A 22311-nucleotide genomic window follows, 5' to 3' on the forward strand; every position below is an offset into this window, starting at 1 on the left:
GATGTCAGCATTACAAGTGTCAGTCTTATCCCAACACCTGTCCCCACCCACGTATTTTTTATAGCAGCATCAACCTATTCATGAGGTCAGAGCTCTCCGTGGCCTAAATACCTCCTGTGCAGCCCCACTTCCCAGTGTTGTTGCAGTAGACATTAAGTTTCCAACACGTGAATTTTGGAGTGGACAAAAACCATACAGCTGAGTGTAGTTGAGATAATACACACAGAGCTTGCCAACCGTGGTGTTTAGCAGATACTGGGTAGTCAGTCAGTGGTAGCAATTACAGATTGAGTATCGCATATCTGAAATGTTTGGGGTCAGAGATTTGGGGATTTGGGACTATTTGCATAGACTTGTGGATCTTAGATGTTTTGGATTTCATGTTTCTGTATCAGGGAAGCCCAACCTGTGTTACCAATCCTAATAATCTTCAGAGAGTACATTCTCAGAGAAAGACCACTGAAGACCGAAAATGTTAAACTCAGTCTGAATGTGCAGGAAGCACTACTGTAGTTTTAATCCCTTGCATGTCGGTACTTGGGATAGCCTGCAGATCACACAGAGATAATGTAAACCACGCCCACAAATCCTCCACAGGGCAGCAGAGCTGGCCTTACACCTAGGCTTCTTGGCAGTAAGTGTCCATTTGAATTCAGTGCACAGACAGATGAAAAACAAAGACTAACTTTTATTCATCTTTATATCCAAAGCAGACATTATGCTTCTAGAATCTTGATATTACTTGGCTTCCTAGATACCTCTCTTCATTTCAGCTCTCCAGTCCCAAAGCTGATTACAGAGCCATTTTTGAGCCACTTGTTCCTTCTTGGTCTGTTTTTCATCTTGGAGAATCCAGGGGGGTGGGTAAAGAGACATCCAGGAAAACTGATACAGAAATCCTGGTGAACCTGAGCTTCAGAGAATGAAGGAAGACAAACTCAAGACTACGGGAACTACAGGAAGTAGGGAAATGGGGAGGAGCAGACATAGGTGTGATGGGGAGAATGGTAGGTGTGCAGTGGGTGACCAGGAGGGAAAACCTCACGGTGAAGTAGGATGTTGATTTTATGTGATGGCAATCCTGGCATCCCTGAGGGGTGACATGGTGTGAAACCATAAAACACAACCGATAGTTGACTTCAGGGCTTAGTAAGGAAGGAAGGCTTTCCAACTTTCCTCATAGTCTCTGCAAGCCAGTCAGGGGCCAAGTCAAGAAAGGCCCAGAGGCTGTGTCGCACCAGTGTGGTTTATTTCTGCCCCAGCCAAGCTCCTGTGGTTCCAGGAATCACTGCAGCTTCGTCAGGTCCAGCTGTGGCAGATAGTAGCCCAGGCGGCGGCGCTGGACCTCGTAGCCTCCCTCCTTCCTCCGCAGGCGGGTGGCCACCTGTGTGTGTAAGAAGCCATCAGAATGGACTGGTCAGCTGTCCAAGTGCAGGAGACCACAGGGGTGACAGCAGGGCCAGAGCCAGAGACTGATGCCTCCTTGTGTCCTTCCCTCCTTTCCCCATGTGGTTTTCTCCCTTGGCCCTTCCCCTCGTTTCACCTCTATCTGCTTCTGTCTCCACTTTCACTCCTCCGCCCCCCCCCCTTTTTTTTTTTTGCCTAGCCCTCTCTGTCTCCTTCCTCAATCATTTCTTTATCAATATGTATCTTCTGTCTGCCTGTGTATCTACCATCTATCCATTAGTCATCTGTCATCTCTTATCATGTATCATTTCTCTCTTATTCATCTGTTATCTATATGTATCTGTGGTCATCACCATCTATCATTTATCTACAATTTCTCTATCAATCTGTCATCTGTGTATCGTGTATTATTTATCAAGCACCTATAATCTTCTGTCATCTATTCATCTATTGTCTTTTACCTTATTCTCTTGTTTATGTCTTCTGTTTTTTCTCTGTACAACTTGTAAATGGAATGATGCAGTATGCACCCTTTTTGTCTGACTTGTTTCACTCAGCTTAATGATTTGTAATTTATGCATGTTGTTGTGTATATTAATAATCCTTCTGTGGGACAGGTGTTGTGGTGCAGTGGGTTAAGGAGCTGCTTAGAATGCTGGCATCTCCTGTCAGAGTGCTGGTTGGAGTTCTGGCTGCTCTGCTTCCATTCCATATCCCTGCTGATGTGCCTGGGGAGGAAATAGATGAGGACTCCGGTACTAGAATCCCTGTCACTCACATGAGAGACCCGCATGGAATTCTGGGCTTCTGGCTTCAACCGGCCCAGCTGTTGAGTGCATTTGGGGAGCACACCTATGGACAGAAGATCTTTCTGTCTCTCTTTGTCTCTGTCTCTGTGTGTGTGCATGTGTGTGTGACTCAACCTTGCAAGTAAATTAATCTTTTTAAAAAAATAACTCTTTCCTTTCTGTTGCTGAATACTATTCTGTTGTTGGGAAATGCTGGTTGATGGACCCTGGGATTATTTTCTGGTATTACAAACAAAGCTGTCCTGAACATTTGTGTACAAGTCCTTGCATGGACACACATTCATCTCTCTCTTAGATGGCTTACTATGGGTGGGTGGCTGGGTCATATGGTAGACATGTAACTTTCAAAGAAATGGCCAAGCCATTTCCCACCGGCACTCTCAGTCGCCTTACATCTTCACCAGCACTTGGTACAGTCATTGCTTTGACCTCAGCCATTCTTATGCATAGTGGTATCTGTGACTTCCACATTCGTGATGACTAATGATAAGACTTTGAGTTCTGTCACCACATGATGAATATAATTGAAACCAATGTCATCTATATTTCAAAAATTATCAAGAGTAGGTTTCAGATACTCCTACTATAAAAATAGATAAGCATGAGAGGTGATGGATTCGTTCATCAGCTTGATTTAGTCATCCTGTGATATATACCCAGAGCAAAGTATCACACTGAACTCTTTGTCTCTCTCTCTCGCTCTCTCTATATACACACACACATATATTTATATCCACATTTATTATTTGTCAGTTCAAATAAAGCTAAAAACTAAAATTAAAAATCTAAATCATGCACAGATGGAGAGAAGATATTTGCAAAATATCCCCAGCAGGGGCTGGTGCTATGGCACAGTAGGTTAATCCTTCGCCTGTGGCACCGACATCCCACGTGGGTGCCATTTCTAGTCCCGGCTGCTCTTCTTCCCGTCCAGCTCTCTGCTGTGTTCTGGGAACAGCAGAAGATGGCCCAAGCACTTGGACCCCTGCACCAGTGTGAGAGACCCAGAAGAAGCTCCTGGCTCCTGGCTTCAGATTGGCATAGCTCTGGCCATTGTGGCCATTTAGAAAGTGAACCAGCAGATGGAAGACCTATCTCTCTGTCTCTCCCTCTCACTGTCTGTAACTCTGCCTCTCAAATAAATAAATAAAATCTATTATATATATATATATATGTATATATATACATATATATATACATACAAGGGCACTTTAAAAGGTTTGTGAAAAAATGGAATTAAAAGATTATTTTAATATAAAAGAATTTTGAAGTCCACATTTGGGGTTTTCATAATATGCAGTTTTCATGAAAGTTTTTAATAATCCCCATATGCACAAATTTCAAAAAATGTACATGAAAATAAAGTTATTTATTTGAAAAGCAAAGCAACAGAGAGAAGGGAAGAAGATAGGGCTGGAGAGCATGTGGGAGAGAAATATCTCTCATCTGCTGGTGCACTCCTCAAACGGTCACCACACCCAGGTCTGGACCAGGTAGAAGCCAGGAGCCAGGAACTCCATCCAGGTCTCCTGCGTGGGTGGCAGTGACCCAAGCACTTGGGTCACTTGGGTTGTCCTCTGCAGCCTTCTAAGGTGCATTAGCAGAGACCTGGAACAGAGTGGAAAAGCTGGGATTCCAGCATGGCATTCTAGCACGGCCTGCTGGTGTCACAAGTGGTGCTTAACCTGCTTAGCCATAGAAATAATTCCATGTTTCCATGAGCTTTTTGAAGTACCTTTGTACATGGTCACCTATTGCCAACCAACAGGGATCTGTTCTAAGAAGTGCCTCGTTGGGTGATTTCATAATTGTAGGAATGTCCTAAAGTGTACTTCAGCTAAGATGGCTACAGTGTCACTGGGTGATAAGACCTCCTGCACCCAGCATGGTACATGTGCTCTCCAGTGACCTCAGCACCATCTTGCAGTGCACGGCTGCATTAGAACTCCTGACAGCCCGCTAACAAGAAGACAAGGAAGCCTCCCCTGCTCACCAGAAAGCAGCAGACCAGGCACGTGATGAGTCCCAGGAATGCAGCCAGGCAGATGAGGATGATGGCCCAGAAGGGAAGGTCTGTGGAGAGACAAGGGCCAGGCTGAGCCTCCACCTGCCACCTCCCGTGCCCCCCTCTTGGACCCTGTGTAGCCCAAGGGTGGGTGTAGACTCAGGGAAGATATTGATCAACATCTCATGGCTCAGAAGCCCTTCAAGAGTACCTGCCTCCCCACCCCAGCACAAACCAGAACACCTGCTGTCTTCCCATGGTGCCTCAACAGTCCTGGCAATGGGTTGGCCAGTTATCAATGTGATCCAAGACGAAGACCTTCTGTGCTTGGTGCTCTTTGATGAGGCAAAGCATCAGGCTGCACCTTCTCTACCCAGGGCGGTGGTGGGGGTGATTTGAGCCTTACCTGAATTCCTAATCACAGCATCATTTCTGCTTGGAGAATACCCTGGAAATGAATGGGGTAGAGAGTCCACGCGAGTGAGTTTTTTACTCTTTCTTTAAGATGTTCATTTGCATATTTTATTTATTTGAAAGGCAGAGAGACAGAGATAGAGATCTTCCATCCTAAACACCCACAACAGCTGAGGCTGGGCCAGGCTGAAGCCAATATCCAAGAACTCAATCCAGGTTCTCAAAGTGGATGACAGGAACCCAAGTACTTGAGCCATGACCTAGTCCCTCCCAGGCTGAACATTAGTGGGAAGACAAGAACTGGAGCAGAGGGTCTGGAATCCAGGCACTGTGATATGGGATGCAGCTACTTGAACCAGCACCTGCTGCCTCCCAGGGTGTGCATTATTAGGGAGCTAGAATGGCGAAGCAAGTCAGGACTTGAACTCAGGCCCTGTGATATGGGATGCAAGCATCCCAACTGGCATCTTAGCCACTAGACCAAACACCCATCCTTGATTTTCATTTTTTTTAAAGATTTGATGAAACAGGAAGAAAAACAGGTGACATAGGTCATATGCAGAAGTGGTCCACAAGACCTAATTTTTAAAAATTATTATTATCTGGCCCTTACTGGAAAAAACAAAAAGTGTCTTCTCCCTGTTCTAGAGAATCAGCAGCACTATGTTGTGTAACAACGCAGAACCAAGGGCAATACCCACACCATGTGAGTGACACCCCATATGGGACCTTGTAGAGGTCTAGTTATTTCTTCAGTATGTGTTGGGTGTTTATTGTGGGTCAGGCAGAACACAGGGTTCTTGGGAAATGCGTGAACAAGCAGACAAAGCCACTGTCTCCTACTTCATTTCTGGTGCATAGTTTAACATACACAACCATTCTTTGGGGGAAATTTGGAAATGCAAGGTTTAGTCACTGGAGAGGCAACTCTGGCTGCTTCTGTAGAGGATGGATACCACATGGCTTGGACTTGGAAGCCCTCATTGACCACCTCCCTGAGTGTCTTGCAGTGCATAAATCAAGAAGTCTGGAGAGGAGATGACCCTAGCCTGAGGTCACAGAGCAAGCCAGGAGAGAGCGAAAGCCTCCCAGGTCTCTTCCTCAGGGTGGTGAGGAATTGCGGGAACCACACTGCCTCCTCCCAGGCTGAACAAGTCCAACGTGGATTCATTTCTGGGCCTCCAGATCGCCTGGGAAGGAGTGGGGGTTGGAGCCTCCACTGCAGCCCTGATGACCAGGGAGCCTTACCGTCCACAAGAATGCTGTCCCTGTCCAGGGTGAAGTTCCGCAACTGGGTACCATTCTTGGTCATCTGCACAAACTCCTCGTAGATAATGACTCTGTCCAGTCTCCGAGCCAAAGATGAGAAGCCACACAAGGAGTCCACTTTGGTATGGTCGCTGTCAGGGACAGACCTGGAAGGGCACAAGGGGATAAGCAAAACTGATGCTCTGCTCTGATTCTACGTTTCCTGCTCCCAGGCCCTCTCCAGAGCCTTCTGCAGTGTCTGAATTCAGCAAAAACGGTTATTAGCCTCGTGGTGTGATGGAGCACTTAAAATGTGGCTAGGGTGGGTGAGGAATTTCTAGTTTAATTAATTAATAGCCAGGATGGGCATTCAGCTTAGCACTTCAGATGTCGCTTGGACACCCACATCCCAGATAAGGTGTCTGGGTTTGAATGGTGGTTCTGCTCCTGATTCCAGCTTCCTGCTAACAACCCTGAAAGACAGTTCATGATGGCTGAACTTCTAGATGGATGCTCTCTCTGTCTCTGTCTGTGTTGTTCTGGCTTTCAAATAAGTCTCTTTTTCAGAAAGAAGAAAGGGGAAGGCTGATAAAGCAGCAGGTTATGCTGCCACCTGTAATGTCAGCATCCCATATGGATGCCAGTTTGAGTCCCAGCTGCTCCACTTCCAATCCAGCTCCCTTCTAATGCACCTGGGAAAGGAGCATAAGATGGCCCAGGTGTTGAGCCCCTGACATCCACGAGGGAGACCAAGGTGGAGTTCTTGGCTCCTGATTTCTGTCTGGCCCAACACCAGCTCTTGTGGCCACCTGGAGTGTGAACCAGTGAATGGAAGATTGATCAATCTTTCTGTCTATCTATAATCTCTCTCCCTCTTCCTCTCCCTTTCTCTGTCTCCCACTCTCCTCTCTTTCTGCTTTCCAAATAAATAAATAAATAATCTTTTTAAGAGAGAGAGAAAAGGGGAAATGAGGTGGGTTGGAGAGAATAATGGACTCAGTTGATTGTCAAGCAGATTCCTAAGATCACTTGTAATCTTAGAACCATGGATTTCAAGTGATTTTGGAATTGTGGTTGGGTGATTTCTTTCTAGGGTGGTAAAAATGATCTAAAATTAGAGAGTCTAAAATTAGACCTATCTCCCTGTCCAACTCTCTTCCCACCAAGCATTTTGAGAGTTGCACTCCCCAGTGAGAATACAGCCACATTTTGCACTTCAAGGGTGATTGCATGGTGTCTGAATTACATTTCCTTGGCTGTTGTAAAATATAAATGAGCACATGTGGTTCACAGTTCCCTTGCTGGACAGCACAATCCAGCTGCTGGATTCTAAGTCATCTGGTTCTAACCCCCATGTTTGGTGGATTCTGATTTTGGTTGCTGAGTTCTTTTTTATTATTCTAAAAGACTGTTTGATGTTTTGATTTCTTTTTTTAAGATTTACTTATTTATTTGAAAGGGAGATGGAGAGTGAGGAGGAAGGGAGAGGGGGAAGCGGAGATGGGAGAGGGGAGAGGGAGAGATTTTGCATATACTGGTTTACTTCCCAAATGGGGCTGGGCCAGGCTGAAGCCAGGATCCAGGAGCTCCATCTGGGTCTCCCACATGGGTGACAAGGGCTTAAATACTTAAGGTATCTCCAGATGCTTCTCAGGTACATTAGCAAGGAGCTGGATTAGAAGCAGTTTTGGGGCTGGCATTGTGGCATAGTGGGTTAAGCCACTGCCTACAATGCTGATATATCGTGTGGGTGCCAGTTTGAGTCCCAGCTGCTCTGCTTCCCATCCAGCTCCCTGATAATGGCCTGGGAAAGCAGCGGAGAATGGTCCAAGTGCTTGGGCCTGTGCACCCATGTGGAAAACCTGGAAACAGCTCCTAGTCCTGGCTGTTGCAGACATTTGGGGAGTGAACCAGCAGATGGAAGATCGATTCCCTCCCTCCCTCCCTCCCTCTCCTTCTCCGCTCACACCCACCCTCTCTCTCTGTAATTCTGTCTTTCATATAAATAAATAATCTTTTTTTTTGACAGGCAGAGTGGACAGTGAGAGAGAGAGACAGAGAGAAAGGTCATAAATCTTAAAAAGAAGAGTAACAGAGTACCCAGGACTGAACCAGCACTCTGATAGGGGATAAGTGTGGCTTAACCTGTGTGCTACAATGGCCGCCCCAGTAGCTGATTCCCTAAGTCAGCTCTGCATTCTAGACTGCACAGTGTCCAGCGTCAGAGACCTCCATGCCTGCTGGGGCTACACAAGCCCTCTTGTGTCCTAAGGCAGCAGGGCTCAATGGTTTAGGAAGAAGCTGGATTTTAGATGACAGCTATATATTCCTAGGGTTCTCTTCCATAATAGTCAGGAACTGAGAAACTATTGCACCAAAATAAGCTTTAATTTTAGTTCCATTTTCCATGAAGTTTTGGATTTATTTATTTCGGAAGGAGACACAGACATGCACACACATACACACCACACACACACAGAGCTCCTGTCCATTGGTTCACTCCCCAAAGGCTCACAATGGACTGAGGCCAAAACTGAGAGCTGGGAGTTTTGTGAGGGTGGCAGGGTCCCAAGTACTTTGAGCCATCGCCTGCTGCCTCCACAGACAAGTGTTAGCCAGGACTCAAGCCCAGGCACTCTGTATGGCATGCAGGTGTCATAACAAACATCTCAACTGTGAGGCCAAACACCTGTCTTTCCATCAACTTTTTAAAGTACTCTCCTCTTCAAAGGACAGCAAAAGTCCCCAGAAGCATTAGGACCTGAGTTGGAACTTACCGGAACGCTACAACTTGACATTGGGAAAAGTGACTCTTGACGCTGCTGTTATGGAAGAGCTGGTTGAGCTGAAAGACAATGCAGTGTTAGGTCAGAACCCCAAGCCGGGTGGCAAAAGAAGTCAGAGCCGCTGAGCAGACATCTCTGTCTTTTATTTTTCTTGTTTCAAAAGCACTAGCCCAGGTATGTGCAGCAGAGTGCATCCTGTTCCAGAGTATGACGTGGCTGTGTGACCCTGGGTCAGTCACCGACCCTCTGTGCCTGGTACTTAGTGTGTAAATGGGAGTAGAAACCTGTCTCTGGGAACTCTTCTAAAAGGTCATGTCTGAGTACTCAGTGTGCTGAGGTCAGCCCCCACCTGGGAAGAGTGGACACAACCCCATTCTCACCGCGTCCTCAATACTTCTTTTGTTCCGCTGGTATTTGGCACTGCCTTCCTGCGCTATGTCTTGGGAGTAGAACAGATTGGTGATGGTGAAATTCAGCTGGAATTGCTGGGAGCTGGGACTTCTTGTTGGTTTTTCTGTAGGTAAATGAACTGCTGGCCTCATTTCTAGAAGTTAAAAAAAGGATGTAGAAATCCCATATCAAGGGAGGTTTCAAGAGAGGTCATCCAAGCCAGCCTACTTATTCCTGGCGATGTGACCTGAGCTGGGTTTTTAAAGATGGGCTCCAGAAGGCCCCCATCTACCTGCCCACCTTGCAGTTAGCCACCAGTCCATGTGTCCAGCTCTTGCTTCCACCATGCATTATGAGAGTTCATTGCAATACAGAGAGGAGGAGGTAGGGTCTGTCTGGGCAGGTGCTGCCCACCCCAGTGGGCATCTGTCATACACCTCACACAACTCATCTGAAACTTCAGATTGATGCTTTAGTTTCCTAGTGGTCTTCCTGCCTCTGGCCTTCTTGTCCCTTCCAACCCATCTTCTATACAGTGTCCCAAGGAAGATCTTTCTAAAGCAAAACTCAGAGAATTTGTGTCCCTCCTGATGCCATTCCAGTCCCTGCCTCTGTCTTTGGCTTTCTCAGTCCCTTTCCACTGGCAAAGGCATTCTCCAACCACAACAAGCCTCTTATGACTTCCCTGTGTATGCCACAGTCTTTCTGGCATCTGGGTTATAGGTTCATGGAGCACGTCCTCTGTCTTTGTCCCCTGGCTGGGTCCTGTCTCTCACCTTTGTTCATCACTCCCTACAGCAAACTTTCCAACACAGGACTGTGTCTCTCCTTGGGCTTCCCAGAGTCTCTGGAAGTCCCTTCATTATAGCAGTGATTACAACATCTCATCAGTGCCTGTTTACTTTCACTATGTATTTCTTGAATCTGCTTGGAAGGAAGTGGATACTACGGCAAGTGGAATGATCCACGTACAGAAAAAAAAATGTGTCACACTCACTCACGTGGAAGCCAAAAAAGTTTTTATGACAGTGGGAGGTAGAATGACAGTGGGAGAGGGAGGTAAAAGGGGAGATAGAGGGAGTTTGGATAACGAGGCCTGAATCAGAGGCATTTAGTATTCTATAGCACAGCAAGGGCGACTACTGTTTAAAATAATCTATTATATGTTTCCTAAAGAATTAGAAGAAAGGAGTTTGAAGGTTCCCAACACAAAGAAATGATCATTGCACATTACATGCATGTATTGAACTACCATATAGCCATACTCTACCCCATAATTGTGCATATTATGTTTTACTTTAAAAAAAAAGCTATTTGGTGAATGAATGAATGTATGACTCATAACTGGGAGACCTAAACAAAGAACTCAGGATCCTCCACATCTGGGTTTGGAAAAATTTACCTGGAAAAAGAAATGATCATTGCCTTGAGTGTAATTGCTACATGTTCTCCTCCTGCCTCTGTTGGATGACCCATTGCCTGGGACATCAGCTTGGGCCTGCAGAATGTCCCCTTCTCCCTTCTCGAGCCACTGCTCATTCCAACTCTAGCCTTCCTCAGAGCCCCCATCTCATCCAGCCATGAACCCAGCCTCCCCACCTCATACCTGTCACATGCAGACCTGTCAACTGGTAGGTGGCACCCAGCCAGTAGGATGAGGCATTCAAGGTCTTTTCTAGAAAAACTTGCTTCACCAGGTTGGGGTCCAGATTGGAGGAGAACAGCACTTTCATAGTGACCAACAGAGAGCCCGACCTAGTGACAGAGACCGTGGAGACTCAGCCAGCACTCAGCACTAGCATTGTCTCACATTGTTATCTTTAAAGAGCCAGAGACCTAGGGGAAGGCAGTAGGGGTTTGTCTAGCTACCTCCTTCCCCATTCTCAAGAATAGATCCTGACCAACATGGGGGAAGCTTCCAGGAATTAGAGCTAGCAGCAATAACAGTTGTAATAATGAACATTTGTTGAGCAGTTGCTGTGTATCAGGACCTCTCACCATCACTCTGGTGGTGAGTATTATTGTAAGTGTCCCTATACTATGGGGCCACCATTGTGGCACAGTGGGCTATGAGTGCCCATATGAATATGCTATATGAGTGCTGGTTCACATGTTGGCTGCTCTGCTTCCAGTCCAGCTCCCTACTAATGAGACTGGGAAAGCAGTAGAAGATGGACTGAATACTTAGGCTCCTGACTCTCAGGTATAAGGCCCTGATGGAGTTCCAGGTTCTTGGCTTTGACTTGGCATAGCCGAACCCTAGCTGTTGTGGCCATTTGGGAATTGAACCAGCAGATGGAATATTCTCTCTCCCTCTCTCTGTACCTCTGTCTTCCAAGAAAATAAAATCTTATTTTTTTAATAATTCTCCCTATATTAAAGATGAGTGAAGTTTGGACATATTCAAGGTCAGTTCTGTGTCACAGAACCCCCTCCTCTTCCCCGGTATAGATGTCTTGGTCCCTTCAGAAACCTGGGCTCAATTCCCAACTTTGACAGTCCTTGGGAAACCCATTTCCCTTCTCTGAGCCTTGGTTTTCCCATTTGAACAATGGGGATGATTGTTGTGTCCCCCTCCCAGGGACTATTGTGAGAATCCAGTGAGATGGACATGCAGGGAAGTGTTCAGCAGATTGATGGCCCCAGTATTATTATTGGGCTGATATTTTGAGTTCTGCACATTAAGAAGTATTTTCTAAGTATCCAGAAGCAAAGGAGGCAATGGTAGAGTTGCAGCCACATGAGGTGAGTCCCCTTCCACTACCCTTAAATCTATGGAAGTAAGATGGAGTAGCTGACAGGGATGTGGAGTGGGAGGAAGAATGGACTCTGTGTTGGCGACTTCCAGCTGATGGACATGTCACAGAAGCTCAGAGACACAGTTCACCAGCTCAGACAACACTTCTGTGAAAGTGGATGGTACCAGGGCTGGCATTGTGGCACAGCAGGTTAAGCTACTGCCTGTGACGCAGCATCCTATATGAGCGCCGGTTTGAATCCTGGCTGCTCCACTTCCAATCCTGCTCCTTACTAATGCACTCAGGAAAAAAGCTGAAGTTGACCCAAGTGCTTGGGCCCCTGCCACCCAATCATCTGGGAAGTGAACCGGCAGATGGAAGATCTCTCCCTCTCTCTGCCACTCTTTGAAATAAATAAATAAATACAAATCTTTTTAAAAATGAATGGTTCCAAGATGAAATTGTTTTTGTTAGACCTGGACAAAATGTGGGCCAGGAAGTCATGAGGAGGGGCAGGCTCCTTCCTGCCTGCCTGAGATAAGCACTTTATCAGGGTCTTTCTAGAGTCTGCACTCACACTGTATGCTCTGCATGCTTGCAGGTGTGCACAGAGCTGTGGGACAGAATTTACCTTTAGCATTCCTCAAGACTGCAGCAATTCGGACAGAGTACTGCCCACAGACCACTCAGCCAGCCATGGTACCTCCACCAGTGAGCTGAGGCCCCAGGCCTCCGAGACCAGCGAGCTCAAAATCCAAGAGGCTTGCATAAAGCCTTTCCCTTTTTGCCTTTAAAGCTTTCTGTTCGAGGACAGCATTGTGGCATACTGGGTAAAGCTGCTATCTATGGAACTGGCATCCCATGTGAGTGCCGGTTCAAGTTCCAGCTGCTCCACTTCCTCTCCCTGATGGTGTACCTGGGAAAGCTGTGAAAGATGGCCCAAGTCTCTGGGTCCCTGCACCCAGGTGGGAGACCCAGAGAAGGCTCCTGGCTTGCTCCTGTTTTCAGATTGGCCCAGCTCCTGCTGTTGTGCCAATTTTGGGGGGTGAACCAGTGGATGGAAGCACGTGCTCTCGCTCGCTCGCTCTCTCTCTCTCTAACTCTGCCATAAAAACTAAGTAAATGAAAATTAAAAAAAAAAAAAAACAGGAAAAAGAAAAATGTTCCCCTTGCTTCAACTTCCTTGGATATACTCATAGTTCACTATAGCTGTGTACTCCCCATTTAATGCTATTCCTTTAAAAAAAAAAAAGCCATTATTCTTTGAAGGTTCTCTCTGTTTTTCAGCCTGGCACTTCCAGCCTGCAGAACTCACGTTAAGTTGGTGACTAGGCATGAGCTGAACACATCTCGTAGTTGACTCCCCGTGTAGAGTCTGGTGACCTAGAAGGATGACAGGTAAGGAGAGTGCATGAGATAGACAGTTCTTGCAGGTGGAAGGGCCACTGGAGCCAGTAGAAAGGAACCCAGACACTGAAGCAAAAAAAAAAAAAAAGAAAGAAAGAAAGACTTGAGTTCAAATCTTGGCTCCATCCCTAACTTACTGTTGACCTCAGGGACACTGGGCTCCTTTCTGAGCCTCAGTTTGGCTATCTGGGAACTGAGGAAGTCAGCCCAGGCACCATCTGCAGAAGCTGAGAAAACCCAAAACATGCAGATAGAGAGAAGAATTGAAATAATCACTCGATAGATATCGCTGTGGTTTGAGTTTGATCTGTCCCTTCTGAAATTATGCTGGAGCTTAATTCCCATTGCAGAGTCTGAAGAGGAAGGGAACTCCTACTCTGACTGTAGTGAGCAGAGGTGGGGTCTTGGGAGGTGATTATAACTCAATAGGGTCATCAGGATGGATCCCCCACGGGTGGGTCCTGGTGGCCTTCTGAGAAGAGGGACAGAGACCAGGAGACACAGACACACACACACTTCCTGTCTCTTGCCACGTAATGTCCTGCATTGCCTCAGGACTCTGCCAGCCAGAAGGCCATCCCCAGACACAACCCCTTGATCTTGGACTTGACCATGAATCAAAACAAGAGGCAGAAAGACAGAGACAGACAAAGAGTCCTACCCTTTGGTTCACTCCCCAAACGCAAGGGAGTCAGGATCTCTGCCTGGGTCTCCTGTATGCATGGCAGGGTGCCCCAGTTCTTGAGCTATCGCTGCCACCTCCCGGGTGTGCACTAGCACGAAGCTGGGGTCAGGAACAAAGCTGGGACTTGAAGCCAGGCACTCTGATATGGGATGTGAGTGTCCCAACTGGCATCTTAACCACTGCCCCAAATACCTGCCCCCTCTCTTCTACATAACTGACCGAGTCTGTGAGATTGTGTTGCTGGCGACAGAAAATGGACTAGAAGAGGTGTGAGTCAGACGGGGCAGTGAGGGGCGGGGCGGGAGGCTGCACCTTGTCCTGGATGTCTGTCAGCAGGGCGAGGTACTCTGCAGAGCTGGGGTCTGCCTTGCTGAGGTTCCAGTTGATGATGTGGAAATCGAGCTGGTACTCGCTCTGGATGGGCGCCACGTGCTGGGGTGCATAGCCTGGAACCACAGAGAGAAAGCAAAGATAGGAGCCAATCCTTCAGTTTTTGCACAGAGCCAGGATGGCCCAGGGAGGTCCCCTGCCTGCAGACAAACTCAGCCAAGATCAGGTCTGCTTGTTGGGGGCGACAGGGGTTCCCAAACAGAAAGGCACTCTGAAGTGGAGGAAGGTGCAGTTTCCCAGGAATTCTTCTGAATGGAGCTTTCTTTTAAAAAAATTTTGTATATCAGTTTTAGTTATTTGAGAGCCAGAGACAGACAGAAATCTCCCATCTGCTGGTTTACTCCCCAGATGCCTGCAATGGCCAGGACTGGGCCAGGCTGAAGCTGGGAGCTGGGAACTCAATCCGCATCTCTCACATGGGTGACAGGGACCCAAATACTTGAGTCATCACCCCCTGTCTCCCAGGGTGCACATTAGCAGGAAGTTGGACTCAGAGTGGTGCATTCCAATATGGAATTGCCTGCAGTTTAACTGCCAAGCCAAACACCTACCCTGCCACCAACTAATCTTTAGTTGAATTAAATGTGGATTTTTTAGGGGCAGAAATTGTGCTTCTATCTCCGTATGCAGCACAGAGCTTGGGAAACACAGTCAACCATATAGGAGTATGTGTTGAATGAATGAATGTGATGGGGGGATGGGTGGGGCTGGGATGTTTATCTATCATTTGCTCATTAATTCACTCATTCATCCCTTACTGTAATGTGCCAACATATTGAAAACCAGGAATAAATTGCCATACCCTACAGACCCAAATTTTGCAGAGCTCACATTGTAAGAGATGATCAGATAATTCAACAAGGAATTAGAGTAAAGTACTGGTCACTGATGCCCATATAGGGACTACAGGGCCATGTACATAGGGTGTACCACCCCAGGACTGACTGGCACTTGGTGCTGCATCATAGGGGTCTCCTCTGCTTTGCACAATGCCTTAACTGTATGCATGAGAACAGGGGTGGGGAACCTTTCTTCTGCCTGGGACTATCTGGATATTTATAACATCATTCACAGGCCACACAAAATTAATCATCTTACAAATTAGCCTGGATTAGATTTATTGAATTCCGAGTCCCTCCTGCAGTTGCCTTGGCAGGGCTGGATGAAAAGATTTTGCGGCCAGCGCCGTGGCTCAATAGGCTAATCCTCCACCTTGCGGCACCGGCACACCGGGTTCTAGTCCCGGTCGGGGCGCCGGATTCTGTCCTGGTTGCCCCTCTTCCAGGCCAGCTCTCTGCTATGGCCCGGAAGTGCAGTGGAGGGTGGCCCAAGTGCTTGGGCCCTGCACCCCATGAGAGACCAGGAGAAGCACTTGGCTCCTGCCTTTGGATCAGAGCGGTGCGCCGGCCACAGCGCGCCAGCCACGGCGGCCATTGGAGGGTGAACCAACGGCAAAAGGAAGACCCTTCTCTCTGTCTCTCTCTCTCTCTCACTGTCCACTCTGCCTGTCACAAAAAAAAAAAAAAAAAAAAAGAAAAAAGAAAAAGAAAAGAAAAGATTTTGCAGGCCTTCTATGGCCCATGGGCCAGATGTTCCCAACGCACACACTGGATGCCAGAGGCACCTCCCCCAATTGTGAGACAATGTCTCCAGATAGTACCTAATGTTCGCTGGGGAGCAGAACTGCCCCCCCCCCCCCAGTCACAGAGCCCCGGCACACAGGGACCTCGTACAGAAGAACCCACAATTCTGTCCCAGAGGATCCCAAGGGCCAGGCATTTGGGTTTGAATTAAAATTCGTCATGGATGAGCCTGGAGGGCATTAGGCTAAAGGAAATACATCAGAGAAAGATGAATACTATGTGATTTCACTTACACGCAAAATCTAACTCGTGGAAGTGAGTAGGATGGTGATTACCAGGAGCAGTGGTGGAAGAGAGAATGGGCAGATATTGGTCAAAGGGTACAAGCTTCCAGTTCTAATAATGATCTGTGGGGATGTATCGTAAGGCATGGTAACTATCGTCAACACTCCACAGGGGGCCTTCAAAAGTACATGGAAAAAACTATGCATGGATTTCAATATGGTTTTGGCACCCAAATAAACTTATCTTTTAATTCCATTTTTCCATAAATCTTTAAAAATACTTTCATACAGGATGCTTGAAATTTTCTAAGAGAGTAGACCTTAAATATTCTGTCTCTTACACATATACACACAGTAACTGTGTGAAGTTGTAGATGTATTAGCTGGCTAGGTTGTGGTAATCATCTCACAAGATGTACCTATAGATAGGTGGATAGACAAATGGATGAACAGATGGACAGAAGGGCCAAAGGATATGTCACACCATCATGCTGTACATCTTAAATGTGTACAATTCTACCTGCCAGTTGTATCTTAACAAAGCTAGAAAAATCAGTGAAGGAGAAATAAAGAATTACAAAAATAAAATTCATGACATTAATGTGGTCAAAGAATCTCATGCTTATTTGCTTAAAATAATGGGAAGACCCTCCAGGGGTAGTGTAGAGAAAGGTGTCCCCTTGCCAACTCTGGGGCTGACTTTCTGGAGAGGAAAGGAAATGGAACAGGGACAAGTGATGGTCACTGTCAATCCAAGTTCAGCATCACCACTCACCATTGACAAATAAGCTGTCCTTGTCCAGGCTGTACAGGCCCAGCTGGGTGACACCATGGGTCAGCTGGCTCAGCTCTCCATAGAGCTGCTGCACGTCCAGCACTAGGTGTGTGGGGTCAGGGCGATAGGTGCAGGTGACATCCACGCTAGTGCCCACCCTGTCCTGCTCAGACCTAGGGAGAGAGGGATGAGGGGTCTCTAGAGAGGTTCTGAGACCTGTGGGGTTAGGGACCAGAAGTAAGGAGCAGCACATGGGAAAGAGAACAGACTGAGAAAGGAGCGGTCACAAAAAAAGGGGGTGGTAGTTACCTGAGGGAGGTCAGTCTGCAGCCTGAGTAGGAGGGGCCCAGGCTGCTGTTCTGGAGCAACGATCCGAGCTGGGGAGGAAACAGGAGGCGAGTAAGCAGGATGGAAGGCACGGGATTTATCCCACCAGGAAATGCTGGGACCAAGATCTCACCAGGTACAGCAGGACCCGCTCAGTGGAGTTGAGTGTGGCTGACCCATTGCCTACGTCTGGTGAATAGTGGAGGTTAGAGATGGTGAAGTTGAGTGTGAGGGTCTTCAGGGTGTGCCCTGTGGCTGCAGGAAGATAGGGAGAGTTGGCCCGAGAGCAGGTCACAGTCCTGCTCCCATTAGCATCTGTCACCAGCAGCAGGCCCACAACCACCACCTGTACTGTGGCCATCCAGGTCAGAAGCTGTGTACCTCCTCCCCGCCATGAGTAGCACTCATCCCATCGAAGTGTTCCTCTCTCTTTGTCCCCATGCCAGCTCAGGTCTTACCTTCTCTTACCTGTCCTAGCACCTCAGGACGTTCGCTGGACGCCTGACCTAAAAGACACTCCCTACACTGAACACTAGAAGGATCTTGCTGAAATGGAATTCTCATCAGGACTTGCGCTCCGGTGCTGCCTGTAATTCCCTATGCCCTTCAGTGTTAACATGCAAGCCCCTTGGCTCAGCACTCAAGGCCCTTCCCAGCATGGCTCCTGCTGGCCTTTCAGCCTTACTTGTCCATCCACACTGGAGTAAGCAAACCAACTCCTCTCCATTCTCCCACACGCATTGTGCTGTTTCTGGCCACTGAGCCTTTCCTCACGGAAACCTCTCTGCCGGGAACACACGCCATGCCCTACTTGCCTGGACCATCCCTACCCATCTTTGAAGACTCAGTTTAGGTGATACTTCCTCCAGAAGGCCTTGTCTCCTCCATATTAAGCCAGGTGACTCTCCCCAAAAACACCTGCCATTGTTTTATAGTGGCCTCTTGTCTCACAATAGGGCAGAGATCTGATTGAATTGCTAATCCTTGTAAACAGGATCATCACTGTGACACCAGAATCCTCACTCCCTGGCTTCCCAGCTCTCATGTGACAATCAGCTGCTGGCAGTATGGGGCCGAGGAACTTCCCTTGGGGAGGAAACGGGGCCCCCAGATACCTGTGGTGGCTTCTGGCCACACAGATGTTGATGGAGAAGTCGGTAATGCAGTGGCTGGCTCAGGAGCTGTGGAAAGAGTTATCATCAGGGAGGGACCGAGCTCCCCCATAGTGGGAAAAGCCTGGACTTTTAACAGTGGTTGTCCATGCCGAGGCCACCACTCAGTTATATGCAGGTGGCATATAACTGAGAATGAGAAGAGACTATATGAGAGGGTGAGTGAGCAAGCCAATGAATGAAATTAACCCGAGTGAGCAAGTGGGTGAGCCAGAGGAAGGCTGAATAAGGAGGAAAGATGAATGAACTGGCAGAAGAGCTGAAGGGATAAGTGGACAATGAGAAGGAAGAAATGGACAAGTGGAGGGTCAGAAGAGAAGGCAGGAAGAAAAAAACGAGAAGGAAAAGTTGGAAGGACAGAAGGAAGAAGGGACAGAGGGAAGGAGAAGAAGCAGGCGAGTGGGCAGGATGGGTGGATGGATGCATGGGCAGGTGGATGCAAAGACCAAAGAAATGAAAGACAAGCAAGCGAGTGGGCAGGAGAATGAGTGGGTGCATGGATTATCAATGGGAGGAGAGAAGAAGAGAGGAGGAGCAAGTGAATGGGCAGAAGATGGGTGGACATACGTGTGGATGGACAGACAGAAGGAAGGATGAACGGGCACGTGCCTGGGCAGGAGAATGAGTGGACAATAGAGAAATGGACAGGAGGGTGATATCTGAGATGATTGGAAGGGTGGAAGAAGGGATGGCTGGAAAGGTAGATGAGCAGACTGCTGGATGAAAATGGGAAACTTGAGCTTGACCACAACAACAGCCCTCCCAGAGACCCTGGAGCTTCTGCTCTCGGGAGGCATGGCCCACAGAGCTGTCCTTGGACCCCAGTTCCTATCTCTACAGGGAACAATTATTCAAAGACCTTTCTTCAACCTAGAGGGGCATGGCAAATGCAGAGCACCAGTACCATGGTTACAGGTGACAGAGAGGCCAAGGACTCGGCCTTCTGCCTCCCTCTGAGACCTCAGCCCTACTCAGGAGACTGAGTTTGGGGAAAACTCCCTCTGTGAATAAGGAGAAAGGCGCCAGGCCTGCAGAGGTTGAAATGGGCACAGGATTCAAAGACGACATACTTGTAGGAGGCTCATCTGGCCCACGTTCATTGTAACCTGCAAACAAACAGATGAGAGTCAGGGCAGGTAGAACAGCCCTAGGTACTCCCCGCTTTTGTCCATGAAGTGCCCTGCCTGGATGATCTCCCTTCATGCACCTGGTGAAGATGTACTCACCATACAAGATTTGACGTAAATGTTACCTCTGCTCAAAAAAAATAAAAAATATAAAAGATTTTTCTGATATTTCAGTTAGTACCCATTCTTCTCTGCCAGTGTCTCCAACATGCTCCCAACAAGCCGCCTTTGCATTTGTATTCACACATCTGTCCTCTCCATACCCATCCATCCACTCCACCATCTGCCTTTCTATCCTCCCTCTAATCTATCCCTCCATTCAGCAAACACTTACTGGAGGCTTTCTATGAGGTACTCAAAAAGTTCAAGAGAAAATGGGTATAATAGATAGGTGTGTTAGGGTCTGGCATTATGGCACAGTGGGTTAAGCCACCACCTGTAATGCTGGCATCCCATATGAGTGCCAGTTCAAGTTCTGGCTGCTCCACTTCCAATCCAGCTCCCTGCTAATGTGCCTAGGAAAGCAGTTGAAGATGGCCAGAGTTCTTGGGTCCCTGCCACCCACATGTGAGACGTGGGTAGAGCTCCTGGCTCCTGGCTTTGGCCTTGCCCAGCCCTGGTTGTTGCAGCATGTCGTGGAGTGAACTAACCATTGGAAGACCTCTCTCTGTGCCTGTCCCTCTCTATATATATAACTCGCCTTTCAAATAAATAAATAATGTTTTTAAAAATGGTTTCTTTGAGGTCAGTGCTGATGCACAGAAGGTTAACCTTCTGCCTCCAGTGCTGGCATTCCATATAGGTGCCAGTTCAAGTCCTGGCTGCTCCACTTCTGATCCAGCTCCTTGCTAATATGCCTTGGAAGGCAGTGGAAGATGACCCAAGTCCCTGGGCCCCTGCACACACGTGGGAGAGCTGGAAAAAGCTCCTCGCTTTAGCCTGGCCCAACTCCAGCCATTGCAGCCATATGGGGAGTGAACTAGCAGATGGAACCTCGTTCTCTGTCTCTGTCTCTCTCTGTATAAATCCTTTTTTAAAAAAGGGTTTTGTTTAGGTACAAAAAATGTTTGGTATCCGTGCCTATGAGAGATCTTCAAAAAGTTCATGAAAATGCATGTTATGGAAAAAAAACTGCATGGATTTCAACAATGTTTTTCCCTTAAACAAGCCTATTTTTAAATTCCACTTTCTATAAACTTTTTGAAATCACTTCATAGTGCTGAACAGAATAATGCCTGCCCGCTCTGGCATTTACCTTAGAACAAAATGCACGTAACCTATCTCTGTTCCTGGCACCCGGCTTATAGTGGATGCCCGATAGATGCTGAGCAAACCAACAAAACAAAGCACGGACACTGTGTGGTTGGCGAAGGGACCAGTCCCAAGCAGGCTCCTGCAGTGTCCAAATCAAAAGGACCAGTGTCCAAATCAGGACGTCAAGACCCAGACCCCAGGGGCCAGCACTGTGGCATAGAAGGTTAAGCCTCTGCCTGCAGTGCTGGCATCCCATTTGGGCACTGGTTCAAGTCTTGGTTGTTCCACTTCCAATCCAGCTCCCTGCTAATGGGCCTGGGAAAGCAGCAGAAGATGACCCTAGTGCTTGGGCCCCTGCACCCACATGGGAGGCCCAGAAGAAGCTCTAGATTCCTGGCTTTGGCCTGGCCCAGCCCTGGCCATTGCAGTCATTTAAGGAGTGAACCAGTGGATGGAAGATTTCTCTCTCTCCCTGTGTCCTTCTCTCTCTGTATTTCTGACTTTCAACTGAATAAGTGAAATAAAAAAAAAAAAAAAGGCTCAGACTGGCTGCAAGTTTACTGTGGCAGGAACCATGCCTCAGTTTCCCTTTTTGCTGTAATAGAAGCCATGGAGGTCCAGGACATCTCCCTGTCTGCCTCCTGGGGCAGTGGAGATGACAGGCATCACACCGGTGCTGAGGGTGGAGAGGGTAGGGAAGCTTGATCCTCAGCTATTTCACAACCTCGCCTCGTCTCGCAGAAGCCTAGTTGTCTAGGAGTTTTTGCTGCCTGCCTGCCAGAGGACCCACCCAAGAGGGAAATGCATCCCTTGGCCAGGGTGGAAAGCAGGGAGGGGACACAGACGTATCCTCTCTCCCCAGGTTTCCCCCAGAAGCACTCCTCTGCCACCCAAAGTCATAGAGTGGAGCCAGACATTGGGTGCCAGCACTCAGGACTCTACCTGGGCCTCACTGCCCTCCCTATGCACTCACCGCAGGGAGTTGTCTCACCCGTCTGGGTCTCAGTTTCCTTCATCTGTGAGATGGGATTAATCAGGCATCACCCTCACAAGGTGGCCAAGGGGTAAGGGTTAGTGGTCTCCTGAGTCTCATGCCTACGGAACCATACAGTGGACCCCCCCTCATGGGCTGCTCACCGTCGACGTGCAGGCTGTCTTTGTCCAGGAAGTAAGGGCCCAGCTGGGTGATGCCTCGGGTCTGCCAGCTCAGCTCATGGAACACGCGCTTGGCAGACAACTGCGGGCTGCCAGGGGGCCAGCGGTAGGCACACAGGATGTCCACCTGTGTATGGGCACGGTTCTTCACAGACCTGGGGAGGGACAGGCACACCTTCGAGAGATACAGGCCACCTGGACAGGCCCTCATAGCCTCTACTCCAGCTCTGCTGAACCGTTCCTAGATCCCCCACCTGACCATGCTCAGTCCCTCAGGATCTGTGCATCTGTGGTTACTTCTGTCTCGATGCTCCTCCCCTGCGCTCCTATCCTGGGTTACTTCCTGGTCATCCTT

General features: G+C 48.0%; 1 protein-coding gene across 1 annotated transcript in view; it reads right to left on the reverse strand.

Moving 5' to 3' along the window:
- Positions 1-1285: 1285 nt before the first annotated feature.
- LOC133750024 (mucin-16-like) overlaps positions 1286-22311 on the reverse strand; it is a 98639-nt gene continuing 77613 nt past the window's right edge. The window contains 15 exon segments of the mRNA XM_062179411.1: positions 1286-1384; positions 4210-4289; positions 4628-4669; positions 5884-6050; positions 8661-8728; positions 9050-9213; positions 10666-10814; positions 13113-13180; positions 14202-14335; positions 16922-17094; positions 17231-17298; positions 17382-17503; positions 18364-18429; positions 19491-19526; positions 21939-22111. Coding sequence (XP_062035395.1) covers positions 1286-1384; positions 4210-4289; positions 4628-4669; positions 5884-6050; positions 8661-8728; positions 9050-9213; positions 10666-10814; positions 13113-13180; positions 14202-14335; positions 16922-17094; positions 17231-17298; positions 17382-17503; positions 18364-18429; positions 19491-19526; positions 21939-22111 — 1609 coding nt within the window.

The sequence above is a fragment of the Lepus europaeus genome, chromosome 20 (genome assembly GCF_033115175.1).
Source record: "Lepus europaeus isolate LE1 chromosome 20, mLepTim1.pri, whole genome shotgun sequence".
Taxonomy (NCBI): domain Eukaryota; kingdom Metazoa; phylum Chordata; class Mammalia; order Lagomorpha; family Leporidae; genus Lepus; species Lepus europaeus.